Source organism: Anas acuta, chromosome 7 (genome assembly GCF_963932015.1).
Source record: "Anas acuta chromosome 7, bAnaAcu1.1, whole genome shotgun sequence".
In the NCBI taxonomy this organism is placed as follows: Eukaryota; Metazoa; Chordata; class Aves; order Anseriformes; family Anatidae; genus Anas; species Anas acuta.
In genome coordinates this window covers 22269176-22294244 of record NC_088985.1, presented here as the reverse complement: position 1 = coordinate 22294244, position 25069 = coordinate 22269176, and the positions used below count along the sequence as shown (strand labels likewise).

General features: G+C 38.0%; 1 protein-coding gene across 1 annotated transcript; it reads left to right on the top strand.

The window, feature by feature from the left end:
- Window positions 1-623: 623 nt before the first annotated feature.
- Window positions 624-18240, top strand: KIF11 (kinesin family member 11). Its single transcript, XM_068688088.1, has 22 exons — window positions 624-1271; window positions 3508-3640; window positions 3775-3872; window positions 3952-4030; window positions 4376-4561; window positions 4645-4769; window positions 5329-5419; window positions 5682-5924; window positions 6030-6125; window positions 6830-6918; window positions 7405-7492; window positions 8257-8445; window positions 9463-9670; window positions 9958-10130; window positions 10425-10547; window positions 11524-11682; window positions 12039-12178; window positions 12757-13036; window positions 14071-14293; window positions 14544-14698; window positions 15007-15123; window positions 15777-18240. Exons 1-22 carry the CDS (start codon window positions 1195-1197, stop codon window positions 15900-15902), a joined length of 3198 nt encoding a protein of 1065 aa, XP_068544189.1. The 5' UTR covers window positions 624-1194; the 3' UTR covers window positions 15903-18240.
- The last annotated feature ends 6829 nt before the right edge of the window (window positions 18241-25069 follow it).

Genomic DNA, 25069 nt, shown 5'->3' with positions numbered 1-25069 from the left:
ATGGGTGTTGAAGGGCAGTAATTCGTCCAGCAGTTATGAACTTAAAAATGCCTATCCTTGCAAAGTAATTTTCATGTAATATATTTGCTGTATATTATAGAAAATATATATTAGTGTTTTCAGTGACATTCAAGCCATAAGGAATGAGGTGGAACAAAGAGCAAATACTGGCTCAGAAAGGTTGTTAATGAAAGTTGTTATTAATCACTAAAGATTTTCTAGCTTGTGTTCTGTCTCACCGTCAGCCTATATTTGGAACATCAGACAAATTTGTTGGATGTTCATGTTCTCTGAATCAACGTCTGCTCACGGCAGACCAGGAACCAACACTTCATGTCCTTTCCTGTAAAAATAACACGTCTGTGTTCTTGCTTGTTATGAAGTTGATTAGCTCTGACATTGCTCTAACTTTTGAGGTAAAGGGCAGAGGAGCGTAGCGTGACGCTGCTTCGTGTCCCTGTCAGAAAAATTCCTGCGAGCCTTGCAGGCTAGGGTTCGCTTCGGTACTCTGCAGAACTCCCGGAGGAGGTGTAAGTTTCAAAGCACCCGTTTTACAAAAGGAAGAAAAAAAAGGGGTGGGGAGGGAACTTGCGGGGTTGGGGCGGGGCGATGCTGCTGCCGGCACCGGGGGCGGCTCTGCAGCACCGAAGCCGGGCCGTGCTGGGGTTTCTGGAGAGCAAACCCCACCAGAGCAGCGCAGCCTCGGCGCGGCTGTCCCTTCAGCAAGGGCACCGAGCCGGGCAGGGAGCAGAGATCTCCCCGCCGCGGGGGCGCCTGAAGGGCCCGGGGGCTGCCGGCGGCGTTGCGGTGACAGCGCTGAGGTGACGGCCGGGGGCCCTCGGTCACGTGACGCCTCCTCCAGCCCGCCCGCGCACTACAGCCCCCAGCACGCCCCGCGCTCCTGGGCGGTGAAAGGCGCCGCTTCCGCCAGCCTCTTGCATCATCACCGCGGGCTCTCCCGCTGTTTGAAACCGCGTCCCATGGTGCTCCGCGCGCTCCCCGCCGATTGGCCGGGCCGGGGGGGGTGACGCATCTTTCAAACTGGGCGGCGGGGCGCGCGCTGGCCAGCGGCTGCGGGGCGGGCGGCGGGCGGTTGGCGGAGCCACAGGCACGAGCACGAGGCAGCTGCGCCGCGCTCCGCTCCTCGGCCGCGCCGCGCTCGCGCCTGGTCCCGGTCCCGGTCCCGGTCCCGCCATGGCCTCCCTCAGCTTACAGGGCGGCGGCAAGAAGGAGGAGAAGGGCAAGAACATCCAGGTGGTGGTGCGCTGCAGGTAGGCTGCGGCGGTTCGGCGCGGGGAGGTGAGGGGCTGGGGCAGCGCTGACGGGGCTGGGGGTGTGCCAGCCCCCAACCCCTGAGGTGTTTTCTCCCGGCTGGGAGCGCGCCTGGAGAGCCTCCGGCCCCTGCTCGCCTAGGGAGGCGCCCCGAGTTCAGACCCCAGGCTGGGGGAGGCAGCCTCCGGCGTGGGGATCGCCGGCTGCCTTGGCTGGGGAGATAAAAACAAGTTTTCGGTAGGGTGTGGCAGATCTGGTGCGCTAAAAATTGAGTTCTTATAACTTTAAGGTGACTTAAAGATCTGTTCGTTCATACTGGGTCTCAAATGTTATTAAAGCACTGCTTGTGAAGCATATCCTACTGCTAACGGTTAGGACCTGCGTTCAGAAATACTTTCAGAAGTTTGTTTTGAACCAGAACCACAAACGCAAGTTTGCCTGTTGTTACTGAAGCCTCTTGCAGTCGGTGCCTCTTCCTGCTTGGAAGTTCGACTTTTGCTGCTGTGCCATGAACCTAAGAACTGGCAGGGTGGTTCTCTGCTACTCTTGCAACGCAAGGAACGAGCTGCTGAAACGAGTGCTATGGGATTGGTGAAAGTGTTAATGTAAAGCAAGGATGTTGCAAAAGACAAGTAATGTTTGTGAACCAGTTGTGTTTCAAACACTGCTAGCAATCTTTTTTTTTCTTCTTTAATTAGTCCTGAACTGTTCTGGAAAAGCCTCACAAAGTGTCAGTGCATACTTCAGTTAGATACAGTGCTCTATGTGAATGGCATTGTGATGTTTTGCTTTTGCTGTGACTGACCTTCAGTCTAAGGTCTATATCAAGTTTTAGTCTCTATCCCCTAAAAACTCTGTAGCTCACCCTTTCTCTTGCATTTTGTAGTGTATTTCCTTTTCAATATAGGTTTGCTGTTTGAGGTAGTAAACTCTCCTGTGGTTCCCTTTTCTACTTCAGCTGTCAAGTTCTACTTACTTTACAGGTAGATAGTGTCATCTTAGTGACACATGGTTTGTTTCCAAAGCCTGGTGTGTCTCACTGAGCTTATCAAAAACCTTTTCAAGCAACACGTTCACTGTGTTTTGATAAAATGTGAATTTGGATGTTTAAAATGCATGTATTAGGATATATTTTGAATGGATTATCTGATGAGATGAACCTGTGATCAGATGTCATCATGGCATACCAAGCTGCTGCTTGTCTAGTGCCACTTGGTACCGAACCGCATGTATGCTCAGGTTTTACTGAATTGCTTCTAATTTCATGGTTGTGGCCCATACAACAAGGCTCCTGCATTTGACTGGTTCTCTGTTATATCTTTGCAGAGCAGACTATATTTATTGTTTGGCCTCCTACTATTTTGAAAGTTGCAAAACCAAAGCTAGAGCTTGTCCCTGTGAAAAAGGTCTCTGTGCTTATTGGCTGTCCCCACAATGACCTGACTGCCTTCGCTGCTGCTCTCAGTCTTGCACTGAAGCCTGTAGTGGTGTGTACAGAGTTAACTCTTCTTCCTCTGTGCTATGGTGAGGAAGAAACGTTAGCCACAAGAGTCAGGAAACTGAGCTGTCATATCCTTGTGGCACACTTTCTTTTTTTTTTTTTTTTTTTATTTGTAGTGTAATAGCATCTGAAGTGCCTCTCCTGTCAAAATAATTTAAAGTTTGCAAAAGTTGTGGAAGTTCTGTTTTCAGGTTGAATACTCCTTCATGGGTAATGCGAATTCAGTGCAGTAACGCTGCTAAATGAATTACAAAATAGCACTTCATGCTGTCAGCTTTCAGCCTGTGGTTGTTCCTGTGTTTTGGGGGAGGAATTATTGCTAATGCCCCTTCAAGGAAAATTGTATGCCATGTTTGAATTAAATTAGAGTTTAAAGAAAATGATCACCGTCATGTTTCTAACCTTTTATTGTATTTCTCTTAAGCTTATTTAAAATTCTTACTTCAAAGGCTAAATAAAGAGGTGCATAGACTTTTTATCCCAAAAATCAGGTGTTTCTTTTCTGTCTTGTTACTATTCTCACAATTCAGATTCTACTCAAATGTGTCAGCATTGTAAAGGTTCTGGTATTGCTGTCTACTCTACTGCTAGTTGTAGGTTCTGTTAGTATGGCTGCTGCTTCAGACAGTTATGTCATCCATGAGAGACTTGTGGTCTGTATTGTTTGTGTAAGTGAAAGAAAGGATGTTGTTAAAGTGCATTAATTAGTTCGGTTTACTGTTTTTTTTCTTTAGGCCTTTTAATGCCTCAGAACGTAAAGCAAGCTCCTATGCCGTTGTAGACTGTGATCAAGCACGAAAAGAAGTTAGTGTCCGCACTGGCGGAGTCACAGATAAGACATCAAGAAAGACTTACACATTTGATATGGTAACTACTTGTCAAGTTTTTGACTTCTAGATAAAAGCCAGTAAATTTCTCTAATACAGTCTGATGTCTGTGTTGTGTGGTGCATTATGTATTACTGTACTGGTAAATGGGACGTTTTGTCTTTGCTCCAACAGGTTTTTGGAGCTCAGGCAAAGCAGATTGATGTGTACCGGAGTGTTGTGTGTCCCATTTTGGATGAAGTTATTATGGGCTATAACTGCACAGTGTTTGCGTAAGTATGTTAATCAATATTAGGAAACTTCATTTTAATTTTAGTTTCTTGTTTACATTTTAATTTTTCATTCTCACAGCTATGGCCAAACTGGTACTGGTAAGACCTTCACAATGGAAGGAGAGCGGTCACCCAACGAGGAGTATACTTGGGAAGAGGTATGTTTTCACTCCTGAGGTTTCTCTTAAAGCTGTACGGTGGTCCAAAGTTAGATATTGCAGAAAGCTGAAGAAAACCTAAAGTTGATTTCTTTCAAATACTGAAGCTGACTTTCTCTAAACACTTGCAAATTAATACATGTTCTCATTACTCTATATGAGAATCCAAACTTTACATTATTACTGCAGGCATATTTAGCAATAATTTTATGGAAATTTATCTTTATTCAATGTATTTTTATCAAACCTAATTGACCTTAGCTGAAATTGGTGTGCACGCTCCCTACCCCTCTATCTCTTGTAGTACATCTACACATTGAATTCCTTTGCATTTTCAATCTGTAGGATCCGCTAGCAGGTATAATACCCCGTACGTTGCATCAAATATTTGAAAAACTCACAGAGAATGGCACGGAATTTTCAGTGAAAGTCTCTCTTTTGGAAATATACAATGAGGAGCTTTTTGATCTTCTGAATCCTACTCCCGATGTTGGAGAAAGACTGCAGATGTTTGATGACCCTCGAAACAAGGTGAGTACTGTCTTCCAAAATCTGTGACATGGCTTCAGGGGCTGCTGGAAGATGTATAATAATCACACGTTCTTTTCTGACAGAGAGGTGTAATTATTAAAGGCTTGGAAGAAGTAACTGTACACAACAAAAACGAAGTCTATCAAATCCTGGAAAGGGGTGCAGCAAAGAGAACAACTGCAGCTACTTACATGAATGCATATTCTAGGTATTAATCTTGTCTGTTTCAGATTTTTTTTTTTTGTTGATGCTTTATTAAACAGGATCTTACTGAAGAAACAAAAGCTGTACAAGTTGCAGTAGACTTTACCAAACCTTGAGGTTGTGTATTACAGTTTACATTGCTCCATGTGGATTAGAAAGCCAAAGCCATAGCTGGAACTTGGAACTATGGGACGATGTATTCTAGTGCATGTATGAAAGGTTATAAAATATGGAAGCCTCCCACCTTAAAATTGGCAAGCTGTTGCTCTCTGAAAGACACATGATTATAGAAGCTTGCCCTCTTATTTAGAGGTTGCATGCTTTGTTATGAGTATATCTTGTGATGATATTGTCTAGTTGGAATGGAAGTCCTGGAATTCCCCCTGTACACAAAAATATACATAGTAGAATTATTTGGCATATTGAAAAAGTGTAAGTTGTAATTAATTGGCCAAATTTATTTCCTAAAAAGAGCACTGATAGCTAACCTGAAGTAGTATCTTGTAGCAAACAGATCATTGGCCTTTAATGAGATGTCTGTCTGAAATGCAATTCTTTTATAGCCGCTCCCACTCTGTGTTTTCGATTACCATCCATATGAAAGAAACCACAGTAGATGGAGAAGAACTTGTCAAAATTGGGAAGCTAAACTTGGTGAGTATTTGAACTAAATTTCCTTGGTGATACTCCTGAAGTAACGAATTAAATCTAATTTCATCATCTTGAGAATCATATTTTTTTCATAAGGACAAAAATCATCATCTTCAAGTGATATGAGCTGTCTGTTTTTTCACTCCCTATGTCTCCTGAACATATATGCATAAATTAATTCATATGTCTTGTTCTGCAACACTGTGGAGCAAACATTCTTCATAGTTATTTGAGATAGAAGCATGTCCTTTCTCTTATCTTTCAGGTTGATCTTGCAGGAAGTGAAAACATTGGTCGATCTGGGGCAGTTGACAAAAGAGCTCGTGAAGCTGGAAATATCAACCAGTCTCTCCTGACACTAGGAAGAGTCATTACTGCTTTAGTAGAAAGAGCCCCACATATTCCATACAGGGAATCTAAACTTACAAGAATCCTTCAAGACTCTCTTGGAGGACGAACAAAAACATCAATAATTGCCACTGTTTCTCCTGCATCCATAAATCTTGAGGTAAATTTAAGTCTGAATATCCGTTCCTTTAATAGATATATTTTTCCAAGGATACAAAAAATGATTATCTTCAGCTTGACCTAATGTTGTATCTATTTATCACAGGAAACACTGAGTACGCTGGAATATGCTCACAGAGCAAAGAACATAATGAACAAGCCGGAAGTTAACCAGAAGCTGACCAAAAAAGCCCTCATTAAGGTAAGCTAGATGTATAACTTCACAAATTTAGTATTTGATTGTATTGACACAATTTCTGCTATGTAGGAATTATGAAGTCATGGAAAAGCTGACTAGTTAGTAACAGTGCTTTTCTGAGGTCATTTTAATCACTGACCTAATGCTTTCAAATTAAGCTGCTTTAGTAGTACAATATTTATTAGTCATTTTGCAGTTACTGAAACTGTTGCTAAGACTAAAACTGGAGAAAGAAGGCAATTGACCCTAGCTATGACTCAGTGTGTGGACTAGCTATTTACAAGATAGTGGAGATCCCAAAATACACTGGATGACTTTTTTTTTCTGGACTTGCTGTATTAGCTGCTTCCTTCTAGCAAATGCATGAATTGAAGTGAACTTGTTAGTAAGCTTGAATGAAAGGCGACATGAAGAAGCTAACTGGTATTAAAGAAGCTGCAATTTCAATTATAACCTGTGAAATACAACTAAGTATGATTGAAATTGGAAGCTTTGATGCTCGACATGTATGCAGTCGTATGATTTTAAATAGTGCTACGCTGAACGTATTTGGACACGCAAATGAAGAAGCACTAGGTTTTAGAACGTTATCCTGTGTTTATGCAAAACTTCCTTTAAACTCCATCTTTCTGAGGTACCTGTTAAGCTAAATTTTTGAAAACAAGGTATGAACGTTCAGGTTTAAATATGCTTATTTCTTCATGCAGGAATATACTGAGGAGATCGAGCGTCTGAAACGAGACCTGGCTGCTACACGAGAAAAAAATGGAGTGTATATTTCCCTTGAAAACTTTGAGTATGTCTTCAGGATATCTATAAAATGTCTAACAACAAATCTCAAATATTGGTACTGATCCTTATACAGAAAATATTTTCAGGTCTATTTTCAGTCATAGAAAGCTGAAGATAGAAGAACTTAACTGACCAGTCAATGTCTCCTTTAGAAATTAATTATTACATAGACAGAAGCCTCAAAAAGTAGGTTTGTACTGAGCATTTTTATTTGTGGAACTTACTATATGCAGAGCCAGCATGCATTTTTTTCAAGATAGAAGCTGATACAGGAGAGCAACCTTGATAAAGCTTGCTTCACTTTGTAAGAGGGCTTGTTTATACAGAAAATTTCGAATAATAGAAAATCGTCTTAAATCCCTTCTGTATTAAAACCAGAATTTTCACTTAATACAGAAGTGAACAATACTTCTTGAAATGGCTAAATGTGTAGCATGAGAATAATAGGTAATCTTGGAATCAACTCTGTTATTATTAATCTTTACTTCAGAGCCCTTAATGGGAAGCTGACTGTTCAGGAAGAACAAATTGCAGAGTATATTGACAAAATCAGTGTCATGGAGGAAGAATTGAAAAGAGTAAGTGCCATTTCTCAACTGTGGCTTATATCTGCCAGAGAAAAAAAAAAGGGGGGGGGAGAGGGGATCCTTGGGGAAAGAGGAAAAAAGATTGAGCAAACAACAATTTGAAGAGGTTTTGTTCTTAAAGGTCCTTTATAATTAGCTGAGTGGAAGCTTTCTAATCCTAGAAGTTTGAAATACTATATATGATGTTGCAAAACACAACACATTTATTTTTAAAGCTGTTTTAATGTTTAAAACCTAATTTTATTTGCTGGATTTTCAGCTACAATTTGCTTGTAATATGGTATCTCAGTTGACAGTTACCGGTGTAGGAGCAAAGCATGATGGGGTAGAGAAGGTGATGAGCTTCAATTAATGAATAAAGAATATGCAGAAAACGGAAGCTTCCTTTTCTAAAGAAATACAAATATTAATTTGCTGGACACATAACTAATCTGTGTAACTAGACTTTATCTTTTGATCAACTTTACTGACTCTACCCATTCTATCTGATTACGTTTTAGTGGGATTTCTTCACTGTGATGTGCCTGGTCTTGTAGCTTGAGAGGGGAAGCAAAGGCTTATCATAGTGAAAATGGTGTTGGTTTCTGATATTTTCAGTGAATTCAGAGGCTCTACAGGTCTCTAGTCAGGTCTAAGACCTTTGAGCCTTTTGTAGATTGCAACATGCATTCTAGTATCATGGCATTATCTGAGACACATGAGGGACTGCTCTTAAAACACATTGTTGCTCTACTTATGTTTGTCTTCCACTGTAGAGCATGGAACTGTTCACAGTTAATAAAAATGAACTTGAACAGTGTAAAACAGACCTGCAAATCAAGGAGAAGGAACTTGAAGAAACACAAAGAGATCTGCAAGAAACCAAGGTTCATCTGGCTGAAGAAGAATATGTGGTTTCAGTTTTGGAAGACACTGAACAAAAACTTCATGGCACAGCTAGCAAGGTTGTCACTTTCCTGGTACCTAATTGCAAGAGTAGCTTCTGATGTTTAAGAATTTCGGGATCTGTTCAATGAAATCATTGTTGCTAAAGCATGATGTGAGAGTGACAAAAATGACAAAAACTACCTTTCCTTTAGTCTAGTTTGTCATGAGAGTTTCAGTACTTTGTGGTATCTATTGTGAGGAGTTCTGCAGAATAAGTACATGTAGTTTACCTTACTAGAAGCTTGTGCCTGACCTTAAAATAGAATAAATTATTTATGGCTGGGGTGGAAAAATAGCAAGATGCATTACAGGGATGTGTGTAATAATTTACACTCGCTGAGTGAATAACTAAAGCTGTTTCCCTGTCACCTCGATATTTTAGGGTGTATTTTTGAAGTGTTTGGGAACTGGTCTGAATTCTCAAAACAGACTTGATAGAGAGTCCTGCTCTTTTAAGTGTGAAGTAACTATTCCTCTAACTTCAGTGAACATGAAAAGTTCTTTCAACTCAGATTCTTATAAGGTTGGGATGCTTACATTTGCATGTGGGTTGTGGAGCGTCAGTGTGAGACAAATGGGTGCAGTAATTTACACTAACTACAAAACTAAGAATTCACCATGCTTTCAAATTCTAAATCATTTATCACAGAACTAATACTGGAAATCACTTACTTCCAGTATCATTACAAATATATATTTACTGTCAAGTCTTTCAGAATAAGTTGGAGTGGTCAGGAATTTTTTGGTCACTCCACTATGATGAATGATATTTTAAATACTCAAAGACTGAGAGGATGTCCTATTTTAATGCTTTAATTTCAAAGTCAGAGTAAGTTTACCTCTAGAAGGTAAATTTTTCCTGTGTTTCAAGACTACAAATCCTAACATCAGACTAAGAATGTTTGTAACTTGGTGTTAAGGGAAATACCTATCTTTCTAGGGATACTGCTTCTCCTTGAACTTAAACTACATTTTTTCTTATAATTTATGCCTGACTTCTGGTTTAAAGGTTGACTAACTTTAAAATTTCTTAGTTGCTTAGTACTGTTGAAGAAACTACAAAAGATGTATCTGGTCTCCACGCAAAATTGGACCGTAAGAAGGCTGTTGATCAGCACAATGCTATTGTTCAAAATACATTTGCAGGACAAATGACTGATTTGTTCAACAAAATACAAAATTCAATTAATGAGAACAGTTTGAAGCAGCAACAGATGTTGACATCTTATACAAATTTTATTGGTAAGTAGTACCAAAGTTTTTCTTAAAACTGATATTTTTAGTAAATGGATGAAGCTTTATTTTAACCAATGTAATGATTGCAGATGCACCTATAACAATATATCTGGGGCGATCAACTAAAAATAGTAGTTACATTCAACCATACACCTCAACTTTATTTTCTTTGTTTTATGAACTAAGAAAAAATACTGCCTTCCTATGTTGTAAGAGGCAATACAGTGATGAGCAATAGTTTGTTCTTAAAATGAATCTTTAAGTTTTGTAACATTTTTGGATTTCTTTTGTAGGTGACATCTTGTCTACCAGTTCTTCAGCAGCTAATATTCTAGCATCAGTTGTATCAGCATCTCTTGCCTCTGTTAAAGAATTAGTGTCTACTGAAGTTTCTTCCATGTCTGGAAAAATATTACAACATGAGAATCTGTCACTTAATTGTAAAGCTGAGCTCCTGAGATTAATTGTAAGTAAATTTTCATCCTCTTTTCATATTTGAAGTATATGAAACTGTCCTCAACCAGAAGAGGTGCTGTAAACATTCTTTTTCGCTGATGCTCTACCAGTCTGATTCAGCAGTTGTCTGTGATTATATCCCTTTTCACTTCCATTCCCATGCCATCGCAAGCCATTCCCATACTATCCAGCAAACATTAACCATGGACCATGGCTATTTGCATGAATATGGATTGCTTCTTAGTAATGTAGGTCAGTCTCATTCTATTCTACTTCTGTTTGTTTTTTTTATTTCTTTTCCTAGGAGGAGCATACATCTGGATTAGGAAAAGCATTAAATAGCTTAACACCAATGGTAGAATTTGTCCTTGGCCTAAGTTGTCAGTTTCAGACTAATGTGAAGAAATATTCTGCTGTGGCTGACAAGGTAACACGCTTTTTGTCTCTTATCTTATGCTATTTCTTTTAACTTACAGATAATAATTTGACTTTTCTGCAGTGTATAGGTGTTTCCACTCTCTCTGGCTTTTTCTCCTTTACTCCTGCTTTGTCCTATGATTTTTTAAGTCCTTTTTTCTACCTTCTAGCTCTTTAATTCAGACTTCTCCACTTTTGCGTATGGTTTATTCACTTGCTACCTAGCACAGCTGCTCACCTAAATGCCACAAAAGAAGGATACAATATAGATTCTCAAAGCTACCTGTAACAAATACTTGATAATATTCTTACAGTAGTCTCTTCTGTATCACAGAGGTCTGAAAGAGCTGATTGAGACAAATTCTGTCACTTAAAATTCCTTCTGCTGTCATACTCAACTTTTTCTCTAGTTATTTTGATTCCTAGAGAATGTAGTATTGTGTCTGGTGAACAGTGTAGACAGCACTGCCCTTAGCATATGCCCTATACTTGAATTTTTATTTCTAGTCTACCTTATACTGTATTTTTTTATAGAACTGCATCCTCTTTCATTTTTTCTCCTATTTTAAAAAAAAAAAAAAAACACACAACTTTGTGTCTCATGAAGGAGTTAGCTTTCCTCTTCTGTCAGTTGCAACTCACTTGAAATCAACTCCCCTCATCTAGAGGCTCGTTACTGGTTTTGAAACTTAAACAGCAGCTAGGGCCGTAGTTTAATCAACTATGTTGTCTGTCTTCCTTTTTTGTCTTCTTTTGATGCTGAATTTGGAAAAGAACACATTAAGTGCCATTCTGTAACTTCAGATAGCTCCAAGTGTTACTTGCTGTCTTTTATATCCACTGTAGTGGATGTAGTTTATTAATGCCTTGTTTCTGTGTAAGGCAGGTGGTGTGTCCCCATTTCCCCCATGTTATGTCAGGGAAAAGTATCTAATTTCTTATCTAATGATAAGTATTTAACTTTGAATAAAACTCTGTTTTCAAAGATGGAATGTCATAAAAAAGAAGTGGATACCTTCTTTGAAGATCTTTCTCTCACTTTGAAAAAGTTACGAGAAGAAATGACCAGTGTTCTTGCTCAGCTTCAGAATGATTGTGAGAATTTAAAAGAAGAAGTGGAAACGACAAGATTGGCACATATGAAGGTATTGTTAGAGTAAGAAATCTGAAGGCCAATTGTTGCTTTATTTTAAAGTCTTTGCTTCTGAAGCAAATACAGTGTTTTATTGCTACAATGCTAGCACAGTAGCTTGGTGATCATAATTATTTTCAGCTTTTTTGTGCTATTTTAAGAAGCTTACATAAGAAGCTAGCAAAAGTTTACAGTTGCTATGAGCACATCTGGTTTATATACCTTTACATAAATCTCCACAGGCCGTGTCTGTCTACCCTATTATTTTATAATAAAGCTCTAGTATTTGTTTTTTCTTAAGAGTACGTAAATGCCTTTAATAAGAAAGTGCAGAATACTAATGAGATGTACAATGTTTTTTTTAAATAGAGTACAGCAGAACTAGTGTCCTCACTGCAAAGCCAGCTTGACCTGTTTGCTCAGGAGACTCAGAAGAACTTAAGTGATGTACTGGCAAAAAATCAAAGTATGAAGACCACCATCACTGCTGTGCAAGAAGACGTTCACCTGTAAGGAGCACATTACTTATGGTGTATAGCGATGCAAGATGAAACTATGTGTGAAGAAGATTACAAAACTAGATGTTCTTCATATTTATATGTTCATAAATTCTGGGCAAAACGTTTGTTAGAGCTGAGTTCAGCCACAGAATATAAATCATATTCACCTTTCTCTAGAGTAATGGTAGCCCTACAGAGCTTTTTCTCAGATTTGTCTCCCAAGCATACTGTGTATAAGAGACTGTGTTTTGGGGGAGCAATGTGTTGTGATGAATGGCCTTCAGTACTGCTACACTTTATACTAAGAAGGCTTAACTTGAAGTGTAAGAGCATAATTATTTTTTGCGTGCTTTATTCAGTTTCAGAATGAATAACTAACATCACCCCAAAGATTTAAGGGGATTGAACAAACCTAGTAGTCTGAGTGCTGCCATCTCCAAATTTACAGAATGGAGCAATAATATCATAATTATATTGATAGAACTGCACAACTTCATTCTTTCTGGTCTCAACTGTTTCTATGCATAGAATAGGCTAAAATCTGCCTTTCAATCTTTCAATATTTCTGAATTATTAAAAATTTGTAGGAAAACCACAGACCTAGTCAGCAGTGCAACTTCAAATCACAGCAAATTTATTGCATCTATGGATAACTTCTCTGAAGAGCTCAGGATAATAAATGCTGAAAACAAGATGATGCTGGAAGAATCCACAGACCATTGTCAACAACTTCTCAGCAGTCTCAAAGATGTGTCTCAGGATACTGATAAATGGGGTGAACATGCAGCTGCTCGGATAATCAGCTTTACTGATCAGCAGCTGTTGTCCTTCAGTGATGAGAAGAAACAGCTTCTGTGTTCACAACAGGTACGCATAGCTGTTTGTAGTCTAATGTAACATTCAGAAACAAATCTTAACAGTGGAATTTGTAGGAGGACATTCTCAATTATGATCAGTATGAAATGGTGGCATTTTGATCACAGCAGACTCATGTTAATTAACTTAAACAGATGCATTTTGGTGAAATCTAAAAGCTTAATTTGAGTAAGATTTTGAACTTGAAGTGCTAATAACTTAAAAAAAAAAAAAAAATCTTGATCAATCCTGTGTGGTTAACTTCTATTTGTACCTTGGGCTTTTTACATCTTTTTGATAGTACGCAGCGCTAAATCTAAAGCTTATCTACAAGTAGTGTTCCTAGGAAACTTCCACAGAGATCATAGACTAATTTCTGCAGAATAAAAATGACTTTTTCTGTCAGCTGTGCTAATATGGGAGAAAGCATTCCTTTTTAGGCATATACTAGCTCTTACCCCAAAATTTTTTCACCTACCGTCTTTAATTTTCATCACAAGTTTCACTTCTCACCCTTGTTCTATTGTTGGATTTTCCTGTTTCACTACTTATTAGAACATTTACTAACTTTTAGAAAAAAAAGCTTTGAGTTAAGAGTGTCTTGACACTGCAAACACATTTATATTTGTTATGCCATGTGAACACTTCAGGAGTTCCCTTCCAATGGGAAGGACTAATAATTCATGTTTTCCTCCTTGTCCTCTGGAAATGCATAAAGCTTCTATAATTTTTTTCACTTTCACTCGAAAATCCTAACTCTGTGCAGGGTTATGTGTAGATGCCTGAGAATTCTCTTCTGAACCAAATGGCATCACCTTTATTCTTATGAGTATCTTTCTAAAATGATCATACTTTCTAAGAAACTGACTATCTTCTGAAGATAGTTCCCAAAATGAGAATGTAAAACTGGCACTGAAACTTCTCAATTTGAGGTCTCAGTTGTTTCGTTTCAGATCATGTTATTAATCATGCACCACATCTTAGAAAAGAGGCCATAACCTTAACTTTCTTGTTAACTTGGTGTTTCTGTTTCTTTTTTTCTTCAGAAAAACAAAGAAAACTGTGATAGAGCAGTAGCTGAAATCGTTGACCGTATTGATGGACGAAAGAGTGCTGATGAGAAGGTACTAAATGGCCTTCTTGATCAGATAAAAGTTGATCAGGAGATACTTCTGGAGCAGAAGCTGGCACTTAATGAGGAAGCACAGCATGGACTGACTCAGGTTAATGGTTTCCTGCAAGAGGAACTTAAAGTGGATATTCCAACAGGTATTTGAAATAGGGCATGAGACGGAATGCACTTGCAGAAAGCAAGTGTTGAGTTGCAGAGTTCATAAGCAAAGATTGATGGGAATATAATACAGCTGGCAGTCATATCTTTTTCAATCAATCATGCAAAGATTGACTGAAGAAAGTGTGACTTCTGCGTTGAGTTATTGTAAAACTGAGCATTTGTTATTAAAGCTATTACTCTAAGTGTTTAACAGTGTCTTTCATTAGTATACCATCTTCATTAAAGGGACAACTCCACAGAGAAGAGACTACTTGTATCCAGTCATGCTGGTGCGAACAGAACCCAGGGAACTTCTACTGGAGCAATTAAGGGAAAAGCAAGCAAAGCTTGATGCTATGTTAAATAGTGTGACAAAGGAAATAAGGGAGAATGCAGATCAAGTAAGTATATGAATGATAAATTAGACACTGCAATGAAGATTTCAAGTATTCAGTAGTTTTTTTCATCTCATTTTGGAACCCCAGAGCGGTTGCAACCTTTGTGTGGGGTACTTGACTTGTAGTCACATGCTGAGCTTTTGAGAAGACCATTATCTTGGAAAATAAGGGGAGACAATATTTGTTTAGATGTTCATTTCTGTTCTACAGGAATAGAAGTGACATGTCTTTTATAGATCTGATCATGTTTTATACATTCATCTAGGCACTTCAGCCGTTCAAAGCACTTTTCTGAAAACTTCTTGTTTTAGGACTTACTGGAAGAGGAGGAAGGGATGCAAGAATCCAGTGAAAGCATTGCTGGCTACAAATCCTTAGTGGATATAAACATAAGTTGTAACACAAATGGTGGAATTCCATTTTTTCAGGTAACTTTTTCACAGATACTCTAAACAACTATGTATTTAAAAGCAAAGAAAAATTCATTCCACAATAGGCATGTAGTATAAAATCTGCTGATAGCATTTGGTGTAGTCTCATAATTCCTTTTAATTCTGCAGAATATGCTTTGTTAAATTTGTGCTAAAATAACAGCAAGCTTCTAACAACCTGGACAGATGGTAAAAACTCCTCAGCAAGTAATCTTTTGGGGAAAATGTCACGATTTGCTAGACACAAATGCATGCTTTTGTGTTTGCTTTAATGAAAAAGCTGAAAAGATGTGTAGTATCTTCTTAGAGGCCTGGCAAATATGTCATCATTCTTGATTTTTCTTTTACTTTCTGCCTTGCTCTTGATGCTTTTTTCTACCTGTTTGTCAATGTAGACCCCTGATATATAAGGCCTGTTTATTTTTTGAATTTATTTGTCATGGGTCCTTTAAGTTGCTGGTGAATTGACAGATGTCTACAAGAAATATCAAATCTCTTCAGTAAATGCAGTATTAGGAAACTTTTTCAGGGGTTTTACCAACTTTTTTTCCTTAGAACATTATATTGCACTGTACATGGGTAAGAAGTCTTTAATTTCTTTGTATGCTCTTAACATGGAAAATTGATCAGGCCTTTTTTTTAAATCCCAGCACAAAAGGAGTCACAAAAAGGATAAAGAGAACAAATCTGCAGCAACGTTGGAGAAGACCAAAACAGAGGATTTAACAGAACAGCTTCTTCCCAAATCTAAGATTCCTTTAAGATCAATGAACTAAGAGATTTTACTCTTATATACATATATATATATATACAAAATCTTTACTGCAGATCCTGTTTTGGAATGCTTAACATCTAATGGTCCACTGAGCCATAACTTCTTAGTTTTTCTTGATCTCTGTATATAGTGAATATACTGATGCAAACTTGGATCAAAAGACTGACCTGACAGATGTCCTGCCTTTGTCCCATTTCTGTATGCAGTAGCTTGTGGAGTATTAATAGACTTTTTAAAACAAATTTTTTTAAACAAAACTTGTAGATTATGGTGCTGTATGTTGAATGAGGATTTTTGTATTGTCAAATAAGAAATCCTTTTCTGCTTCTCAGGTTTAAAGCCACAGCAAGGGTTGTGGAATAATGCTTTATTAGCATTAGCATCTGCCAATGTGTTTTAATTAGCTGTAAATAAGTGCTCTGTTTCTGTGCCTACCTTACTCTGATTCCTGTTACCATGAAGTAGACAGATGTCTTTGGGATACTTCAAATAAATCAATTGATATATGGAGCGCAGATGTATATGCATATGACTTCTATCTTAAATCAATCTTAAATTAAACTTGGTAATAGAGCTAAAACATTAGTAGATCTTCAAGCTAGATATTCCGGCCAATATTCAGACAGCTGCTCCCAGACAAAGATAAATATATTTATGATAAATACATTATTGGGGAGCATGTTCTGGCACTATGCTTCTCTCACTTTCTAGCATGAGACCAGTCAGCTGTCTTCCTTTGAGATCTTACTACTCATTTATTACTACTCATTTATTCTTTCTTTAGCCTTTGTGGGCAAAGCTAGTTTTTTTTTTTCCTTAGCAAGATCGCAGAAAGAGGGAAAACGTTAATTCCCTTTCAAATGAATGAGACATCTATGCTTCCACACAGACTTCCTTGTTTTGTTTTTTGTTTTTTTTTGTGATGTCTTGGCTACCTGTACTAGCTAATGTACTAGATCATTCCATTGTGGCATGAGGCTTGAAACCTCAAAACCTTGGAAGGCTTTTAAAAGACTGCTTTAGCTGTCAAAATCTTCCCATCAGCATGGCTTGGCATACTGTGGGATTCTGGCACCAGAAGCATCATCATGGACCTTAGGAGCTAGGTTTTTGCACTATGACTATTATCGTTGACTAGATTATAGTGAAATCTTCCAAGACTGTTCAATAAAATACTTAAGAACTAAACTTCTGGCAGAAGAGCTGATTGCATAGCTTTGTGTGAATGGCCGTTCTCATTTGGCCTTTAACCTTTCACTCTGCTACTTAGTTTTCCCTATGGTGTTCATAGGATCAGTATGAACAAAATGGAACAACCTCTACTGAAGACAGGTCACATCCATGAAAACCATGCCCACAATCTGTGCTTCTTGGCTTTATCTTCTATGAAACTGTCCCCTCAGCTGTTTGCATTGCCCTGGTACAGGTGCAGGCTGCTTTCCTAAATGATGTATGAATCTTATGGACTCCTTGCTTACTTTTCTCAAAGTACCTCTCATAGTTTTTGTTTTGTTGGTTTTTTTTTTGCAATACCAGCATGACAGATTTCATCGGGCCTGGTGCCCAGAGGTTACACCAGAAAGCTGAATAAGAGGAAAGCTTTGGATGCAAGAACCTCTGCTTCCCTGCTGGCACTTCTTCTCCCACTAGATGGCTCTAACACTAAAGTGTTAGTTCAAAGCTCAAGCACAGGTCACTAACCAGGGCTTAGGAACAGGTGCTTCGTTAATTTTTCTGAAAAGCATCTGTTAAAAGAACAGGGTTCTAAAACCAATAACAAATTTATGCTTCAGGGAGGATAATTCTGTATTCAAGCTTGGGCAAGGGCTTGTTTAACGAAGAGCCACATTTAAGAAAAAAATGATCAAACCTGTGCCTTTAGCAAAAAATAAGCAAAGCTTACTGTAACTAAATACTTTTCCTGACCTGCTGTTTTAGTTTTTTTTTTTTTGTTGCATGCACAGTCCCTGAAATAGGAAGCAAAACCTATTTGTTTTTGTTTAAGAGAAGAGTTTTTTGGCTTTTTTTTTCTTATACATAGTTACTGGATTCACAAGGTTTAACCCAAACAGAGGAAATTAGGCTAGTTTATAGAATGGTTTCGATTTGTCTCATTAGAAATTATAATTCATAAGAAGAGAAGGAAGCTGTTTCTACAAAACAAACAGCAAGATCATATCCTGGCTCAATTAGTTGTGCTGAGCATGAGGGAGAGTTGTGGTGTGACTGGGACTGAGGAATATAGCTGTGTTCTAATGGACCAGATTTTTTTTTCTGATTCTAGATTAGCAGCCAAGTGAGATAGCTCTTTATTTACAAAAAAAAAAAAAAAAAAAGAAGGCAGGTATGAATAATGTGACATAGTGAAGTGGAAAGAAAAATAAGAACATTTTCTAAGTCAAAAAAAGAGCTGTGATATGAAGAGAAAGTGGAGGAAAGGAAGCTTCCTGCTTCTTCCTGAAAATGGGGCAGCTGAGGCACTTGTGTTGGAGTTGTTGGGGGCTGCAATAATTATTTGAAGAGAGGGAAAAATGACTAAGCTGCCTGGTTGCTGTGCTTGGCTGCTTTTATTTCAAGTAGTAGAAGCACTTCTATGCAACCAGTGAGGAGAAGGTGCTTAGCTATTAGGCTCTACCTTTCTTTTTTTCTGTTAGGCATCAGTCATCCCAATAATCATCTCTTAAATGAGTAGAGGAAGCAAGAGGGAAGCCTGTAACTCTCTGGGAGTGATAAAAGAAAAATTAAAGTTAGAGCTGGAAAAATAAAACTAAATACTGAAATTCCTTTTCCATCAAGTGTTGGAGGGGAAAAATGAGCTCTAATGTTCTAGAGCATTAAAAATAGGAGGAAGAAAAAAAAAGATTCTAAAATATACAGTTGGTAAATACACACTTTTTAAACAAGTGTTTACAACCAACAACCATTTGACTACTACTTTTCTTTTTCCTGTTAGAAATGACTTTTATGGTAGAGGGCTATGTTCTATAAACTGTCTGCCCACCCACAGAGTTGCTTTATAAACTTAAAATAAATCATGCCAGGTTTTGCATTAGTAGGCTTTATATGACAGTGTTATAGGTGAGATCTAGACCACCTAGCATAGCAGGCTGTTATTGTAGGTTGAAACCAAACCCAATCCACAGCAGAATTGCTACATTCAATCTTAAAAATGTTAAAAGTCCATGAGTCAGTACGAACACAGTGCAGCTAAGTGAATATTTAGATTACTACCTTCAGAAGAATTCTAAAATAATGTTTGATTTCTTTGGTTCCTAAAGGGCCCAGGTACTAAAATGAGAGCATGTTATCACTAGGTAAGTGTTCTTCTGATAGATTAAAAAGCAAATGCTTGGTCTAACATTCTCTTTTCAGGAAAAAAGACAGGAACAAGTTTTCATTTTTATGAGAGTACTGAAAAAAATGTTCAATAACTTGCATGCTTGTCCTGTTGTAAACAATATCAGAGAGAACTATTTCCAGTACTTCATGGACAAACTGTCAGCCTTCAGGTGGCACAAAATTAGATTTTGTGTAATAATGGAGATTAACTGGATTGTTTCTTTTTCTATCCAGAATATTAAACCTCTGTAAATGTTTCTTTGACTTCATTAGTTACACTTGAAACATTTTGGGGACTTTCTTGGTCTATTCATAACCTAACTATTGTAATTCAAAGAAAGAGACACAATAACTGAAACTTCGTACTTAACTGGTATATTTTCTTTTTTAAAAAATGACCAAAACATAAAAATGAAATAAATGGTTTACATAGAAATAAACTACTTTTCAAATCTTTCTAGCTATGATTATTTTCAATTGTTAATAAGTTTCAACTATAATTCCGGCAGTGTTCAGAGCACTACTGGATGAAGATATTTTTTATGTGATAAAGAATTGTATTTTCATTGGCAGAAGTTAATTGAAAAGGAAATCTTTTTTAGCCTAGTTAACAACAATTTTCAAAGTGAATAATATTTTCTTTGCTACTATTTTTGTTATTATTTTATTTTAGTGTTTATGACAACAAATACTAAACAAAACAGATTAAATATGTGGAAAGATGCTTATCTTTTTCTTCTCCCTAGCCATTTGAGTAATAATAATGATTGCTGCTTCTCAAACTACTGGTTTCCCCTCTGCACGTGTACAGTTTTATATGGGGGTAATCCTACTGGAGTCACTTGATTTATATAAAAGTAATAAGGTGAAGGATCAAATTTCCTATTTTCCCAGGTACATACTAACTTGATAATGATGCTTTAAAGAACAAAAAATCCAGGGCTTTCTTTGCTCTATGGCCACTAAAGATTTCATGACATTTAGGACTTGGCTAGGCAATCCTAGCAGTTTTTCCTAATTCTGCATGTTGTTTTACAGGTATTTCAAGCATATCTACTTCTGTTTCTTTGTAAAGTAACTGTAAAATTTGTCAAAAAAAAATGTAAAAAAAAGTCATTTGTAAAATGACTTTCGGATCTTTCAGGATAGGTAGGATTTTATTGTTCTGCTGTTACAATACTTCATCCAATATCTGTTGAAGCTAGTGCTGATGGTAGTGGCCACTAGATCGTGCCACAGTATCCTTAGGCATAACGTTTATTACAGAAAGGAGAGCCTACTAAGCCTAGAAAATAGTGCACACAAATTCACACAGCAGATGTCCCCTATCTTCAGGAACATAATTTCATGATGAATTTGAGGACCACCACTTTGACTTTGGAAGTAAATTGTTAAGATAGATTGTTAATATCTTATTAAGATATTCCTGAGGGATTAGATACCAATCTTTTTGTTGACAGTGAAGTAACTGAACTACTGTAGTATGTAAAGGCTGTTTGGGGAAACTGTTTTTACATATTTCAGCTTTCACTAACCCTCAAAACTAAACATAAGTGACGTTAGTGTTATGTTCAGAGACTAACGGAAACAAAGAAGTGAATCGCTTATTCATTATAGCCAGCATCTTCTATGACTTAATTAAAATACGACATTAATTTTGAAACCATTCAGCTATAGATATATATTAAAATGGTTATAACAGTAATGGTAGGCGCCAAAATCTTGCTCATTCACTGTAACAGTTTATTTTCGGAAACTCAGTCCAACAGGATGAACCTTGAATATACAGATTAATGCAAGGAAGGAAATTTTATGATGTCTGTTAGTTAATACAGAAGCCAATCTTATTAATCATGGATTTACAGAGGGCTGTTTTATTAGATGTTAACCATAGCTTATGTTGACAATTGATTTTCATTGTAGGACAACTAAATTTATTATTTGTAATAAGATAAAGATAATTAAATTGACTCTATAAAGGTTACTATCATAAATGTTAGTACCTGTGTATAGTAAACATAAAACTGCTTTAGCAGCGAAAATTCAGTTAATTGATAGGTGCTTTCTTTCTATTACATTTAATTGTCTCTGAACATTTTTAGACTGCATTTCATTTTCCAGCATTTCCATTTTTATTTTCTAATGCTTTGAAAATCAGTCCAGGTTGAAACCTCACTTTCTGCTCATTTTCTTTCCAGCAAATCAGAGTCAAAACATTTTTAAAGTTCTAGAAGTAAAATGAAACAAAATGCTAAGTATAAGTATAATATGCAAAAATGTTGGCCAGTGTCTTCTCAATTTTGACAGTAACTTTTTCAGAATAATATGTTGAAACAAATCTTGGATATGCAATATAATGTATCCTCTCCTCCTCTCATTAAAAACCATAATTATTGAGGAAGTGAATGTGAACCTTCCAGAGCTGAAAGTATTAAAAAATTATTTAATCTTTTTAAATTGTATTATTTTTATGATCTATATCTCTCCACCCCTCAGTGCCATCTATCCATCTGGGTACAATCTTTTGAAAATATGAAAGAACACTCAAAATGTTAGAGACCTTGGAAAAGTACCTAAAATAATATCTTCAAACGTAATGACAGTAGTGCCATAACACTACAAAGTTGGAACGTGTCATTGTTTCTTCAGGAACCAGTACTCAAAGGAAGGATGGAGGACTTTAGCAAGACTGTTTTAAACTGTGGTGTAAGAATGAATATTTGATACGGGTTTTGTTTGTTGTTGGTTTTGTTTGTTTTAACGAAATAGTTAAAACTGATGTTCTCTGTGGTACCTAAATGAGAACCCAGTCATTCTCTGCTCTGTCTGAAGGTGGATAGAGATGGAAACCTCAGCGCTAGGTGCCATTCTTGTTTCTGACCACTCTGCAGAAAACCAAGGAGATCGTGATTTTGAATTGGATGCTACAAGTGTGTAGATGAATCTGGGATAAGGATCATTCACTTTGAATTTTCATATTGTACTTTTCAATGTTAAAGACATTTATTGAAACATAAAATACAGATGCCTTGGCTGCATTTTGACTCTTCACAGCTACCTCACACTGCATTGTTAGCCACCTTCAGGTCATTATAAATACAACTTTCTGATTTTCTGTGTCTGTTTGTAGTGAAGGTGCAGAAGCCATTGCAAGAATCCAATATTGTCTGGATTTAATATATTAATCTGCTCAGAACTAGGCCAAGGCAGGCTCATTCTTCAGGCAGTTTCCATTTTGATGTAGTATTTACTTTAAAGGAAAGGCCATGATCCTGTTCAAAGACATGATTTCCCCCTCTCTCCCCTGCTGTCATTAGAGTCAGATAACAGGAAGAGACAGTAAGATAACTGCCACTTATTTGGATTTCACTGAAGCTTTCAGGCAGAAACAGGGACGCCAGCCAAAGCCAAATCAATTCATTTGACTGATTTGCTGATTATCTGTGTTAGTTATTCCTTGATTATCTTGCCCGTTGTCCAGGACTAGCTCTTTGCCTTTAGGCTTGGGTCAGCTGTTTATTTTAACCTATTATTTGTAGGGAATATTCTGTACCATGTGTAGTGCACCCCAGTCTGTGTAGGCAAGAACAATTGACACTGGAAAAACTGAGGACTGGTATGTTAACTTACTGAGAGAGAAAAGATAGATCATAATTTTTCATGGGGGCATCTTAACTTCTTGGTAAAACAAGGCTTGATAACTTGAATATTTGGATCACTGTGTGTGTAAAAATGATTTTGAAAATTATGGGCACTCCTAGAGTTCCCTGAACAGGACACTGTATAGACCATACCTCTAGAACACTATAGTCTAAAAAACTGGCTGGGAAGCAGGTGACAGGCACAGAGAGATGAGATGACCTGAAATCCAGCAGCGTGCTGTGGCAGTGGTTAGTTGTCCTGGTTCCCATTTTCCAGTCCAGAGTTGCTGGACCATGGTCTTCTTCCCTCCCTGTCTGGCAGCACAGTGCTGCAGTAGTCACTGCTGCATCTCTTGCTGGGAGTTCCTGTTCACCATCCCAGTAGTGCATGTGGTCAGGGAAGAAGAGAGAACCAGAGCTGCTCCCAGTGCTTGACTTGGATTTAAGCTTTCACTCTGTAGAGTCTACCACCATATGAGTCAAGTAGCTATACCAACAGTTAGCAAATTTGCATTAATAACACAGGAGATGCTGAAGACGTAGTACTACGTGATGGAGCTGGAGTAGCAGATAGCTAGTTCGGTCAGATTAAGCAGTCAGCCTTCCTCTTGCGACCAAAGCATCTGAAAAAAAATATCTTAAAAATCCAAGGAACTGTCTTGTACTTCAGGGCTTCTGTTGGCAAAGAGAGAATTGTGCTACTTCATTTGATCTTGCATTTCCATTAACTTCCCGGTGAGGTAGGCCCTTAGCCAACAGATCGTTTTCTGGCCTTTAACCACATGCATTGTAACAAACATAATGGAGATAAACATACATGGCTCTCTTCACACTACAAATAAATCACTTGATTCTTATTCATTACATTTCCTTAGTGAATTTATCTGCAGTAAATAAGGCAGTTAGCACACAGTCAGAGCTGATGCAGGAAAAGTAGGGAAACAAAGTAGTGACCAAAAGGAAATTCTGTCATTCTGAATGATACAGAGAGAGACCTAAATGACAAAGCAACACAGATAAAATCAAGCTGCATACTTTGTGGCCAAACACACAGAACAAGATATGAAAGCGACTAAGGATGATGTCAGAGCTGAGGGCCAGTTTTCCCTCTCCTGGACTGGGGAGACTGGTGCAGCCTGTGGGGTGAGGCTCTCCACCCCGGTAAGAGCAGCAACCGTGGGGCCAGGGCCCAGTCCCTGCCTCACTGGCCTGCTGCCTCCTCATTTCTGAGTGTGTGTGTCTGGTTGTGCTCATTTTGTTCTTCAGTTTAGACAGACTGAGAAGTCTGAGGAGAGGCTGATAAATCAGCAAATACAGAGCAAAGTCAACAAGAAGAGATGGCACCATGTTGGCTGGTGGGAGCGTTTGTTCAGTGGTGCTCCAGGGAGGGGAGAGAGCTCCAAGAGCAGATACAACTCTCACAGCACAGATAACAGGTTTCCTCTTGCCATCAGTCCCCAACAACGTTGATCCAACCAATACTATCTGCAAAACCAAACTTTGGCTGCACCAACAAACCTAGCAGTCCTGAAACCTTAAGATACCTGACTTCAGTAATACACTCTGCTGTAAACTCCAGGCATTAATGTCAGCTGGATCAGATCTGATAAAAATGTCCAAAGAGGAATTCCGAGGTGCTGGAGTCAACATTCAGCTTAAAAATAACTCTTTCAATTTAGCAGGCATCTGTTGACATCTGTGTCTTGCATTAGGAGAAGAACATTAGAGCTTCCGTATTAAGAGAGATCATTAAGGCCAGTATCTTCCTGGCAGTGACTAGAAGAGGTAACTGAGGGGAACTGTGTGAGAAAAAGGCACTGCTAGAGAAATCCTTTCCTGCTTTCATCAAACAGCAGTGTAAGGGCTTCCTGAGCCAAACATTGTAAGCAAGCCACTATGTTTAATACTCATCAATGTACCTATCCTCCATTAATTTGTCTTCTCCCTTTCTGAACCTATTTGTACTTTTGGCATCCAGAGCTTCCCATGGCAACGAGTTCCACAATTTAATTATGCACTGTGTGAAAAAGTACTTCCTTTTGTTTGTTTTAAACCCGCTAAAACAGAATTACAGGATGCACAACAGAATTACATGGGCAGACTTAAATGGGAAGATAATGTGGTACGACAATGGAAAATCAGTCTCAGTGCAGAGAAATGGAAACCAGCTTTGTTTTTCTGTTACTCT

Bases quoted from the DNA above. Each gene is read 5' to 3' on its own strand.
- KIF11 (XM_068688088.1), top strand. From the start codon at position 1,195: ATGGCCTCCCTCAGCTTACAGGGCGGCGGCAAGAAGGAGGAGAAGGGC. The intron at 5,925-6,029 runs GTAAATTTAAGT...TATTTATCACAG, and splicing joins CTGCATCCATAAATCTTGAG to GAAACACTGAGTACGCTGGA. The intron at 6,126-6,829 runs GTAAGCTAGATG...TTCTTCATGCAG, and splicing joins CCAAAAAAGCCCTCATTAAG to GAATATACTGAGGAGATCGA.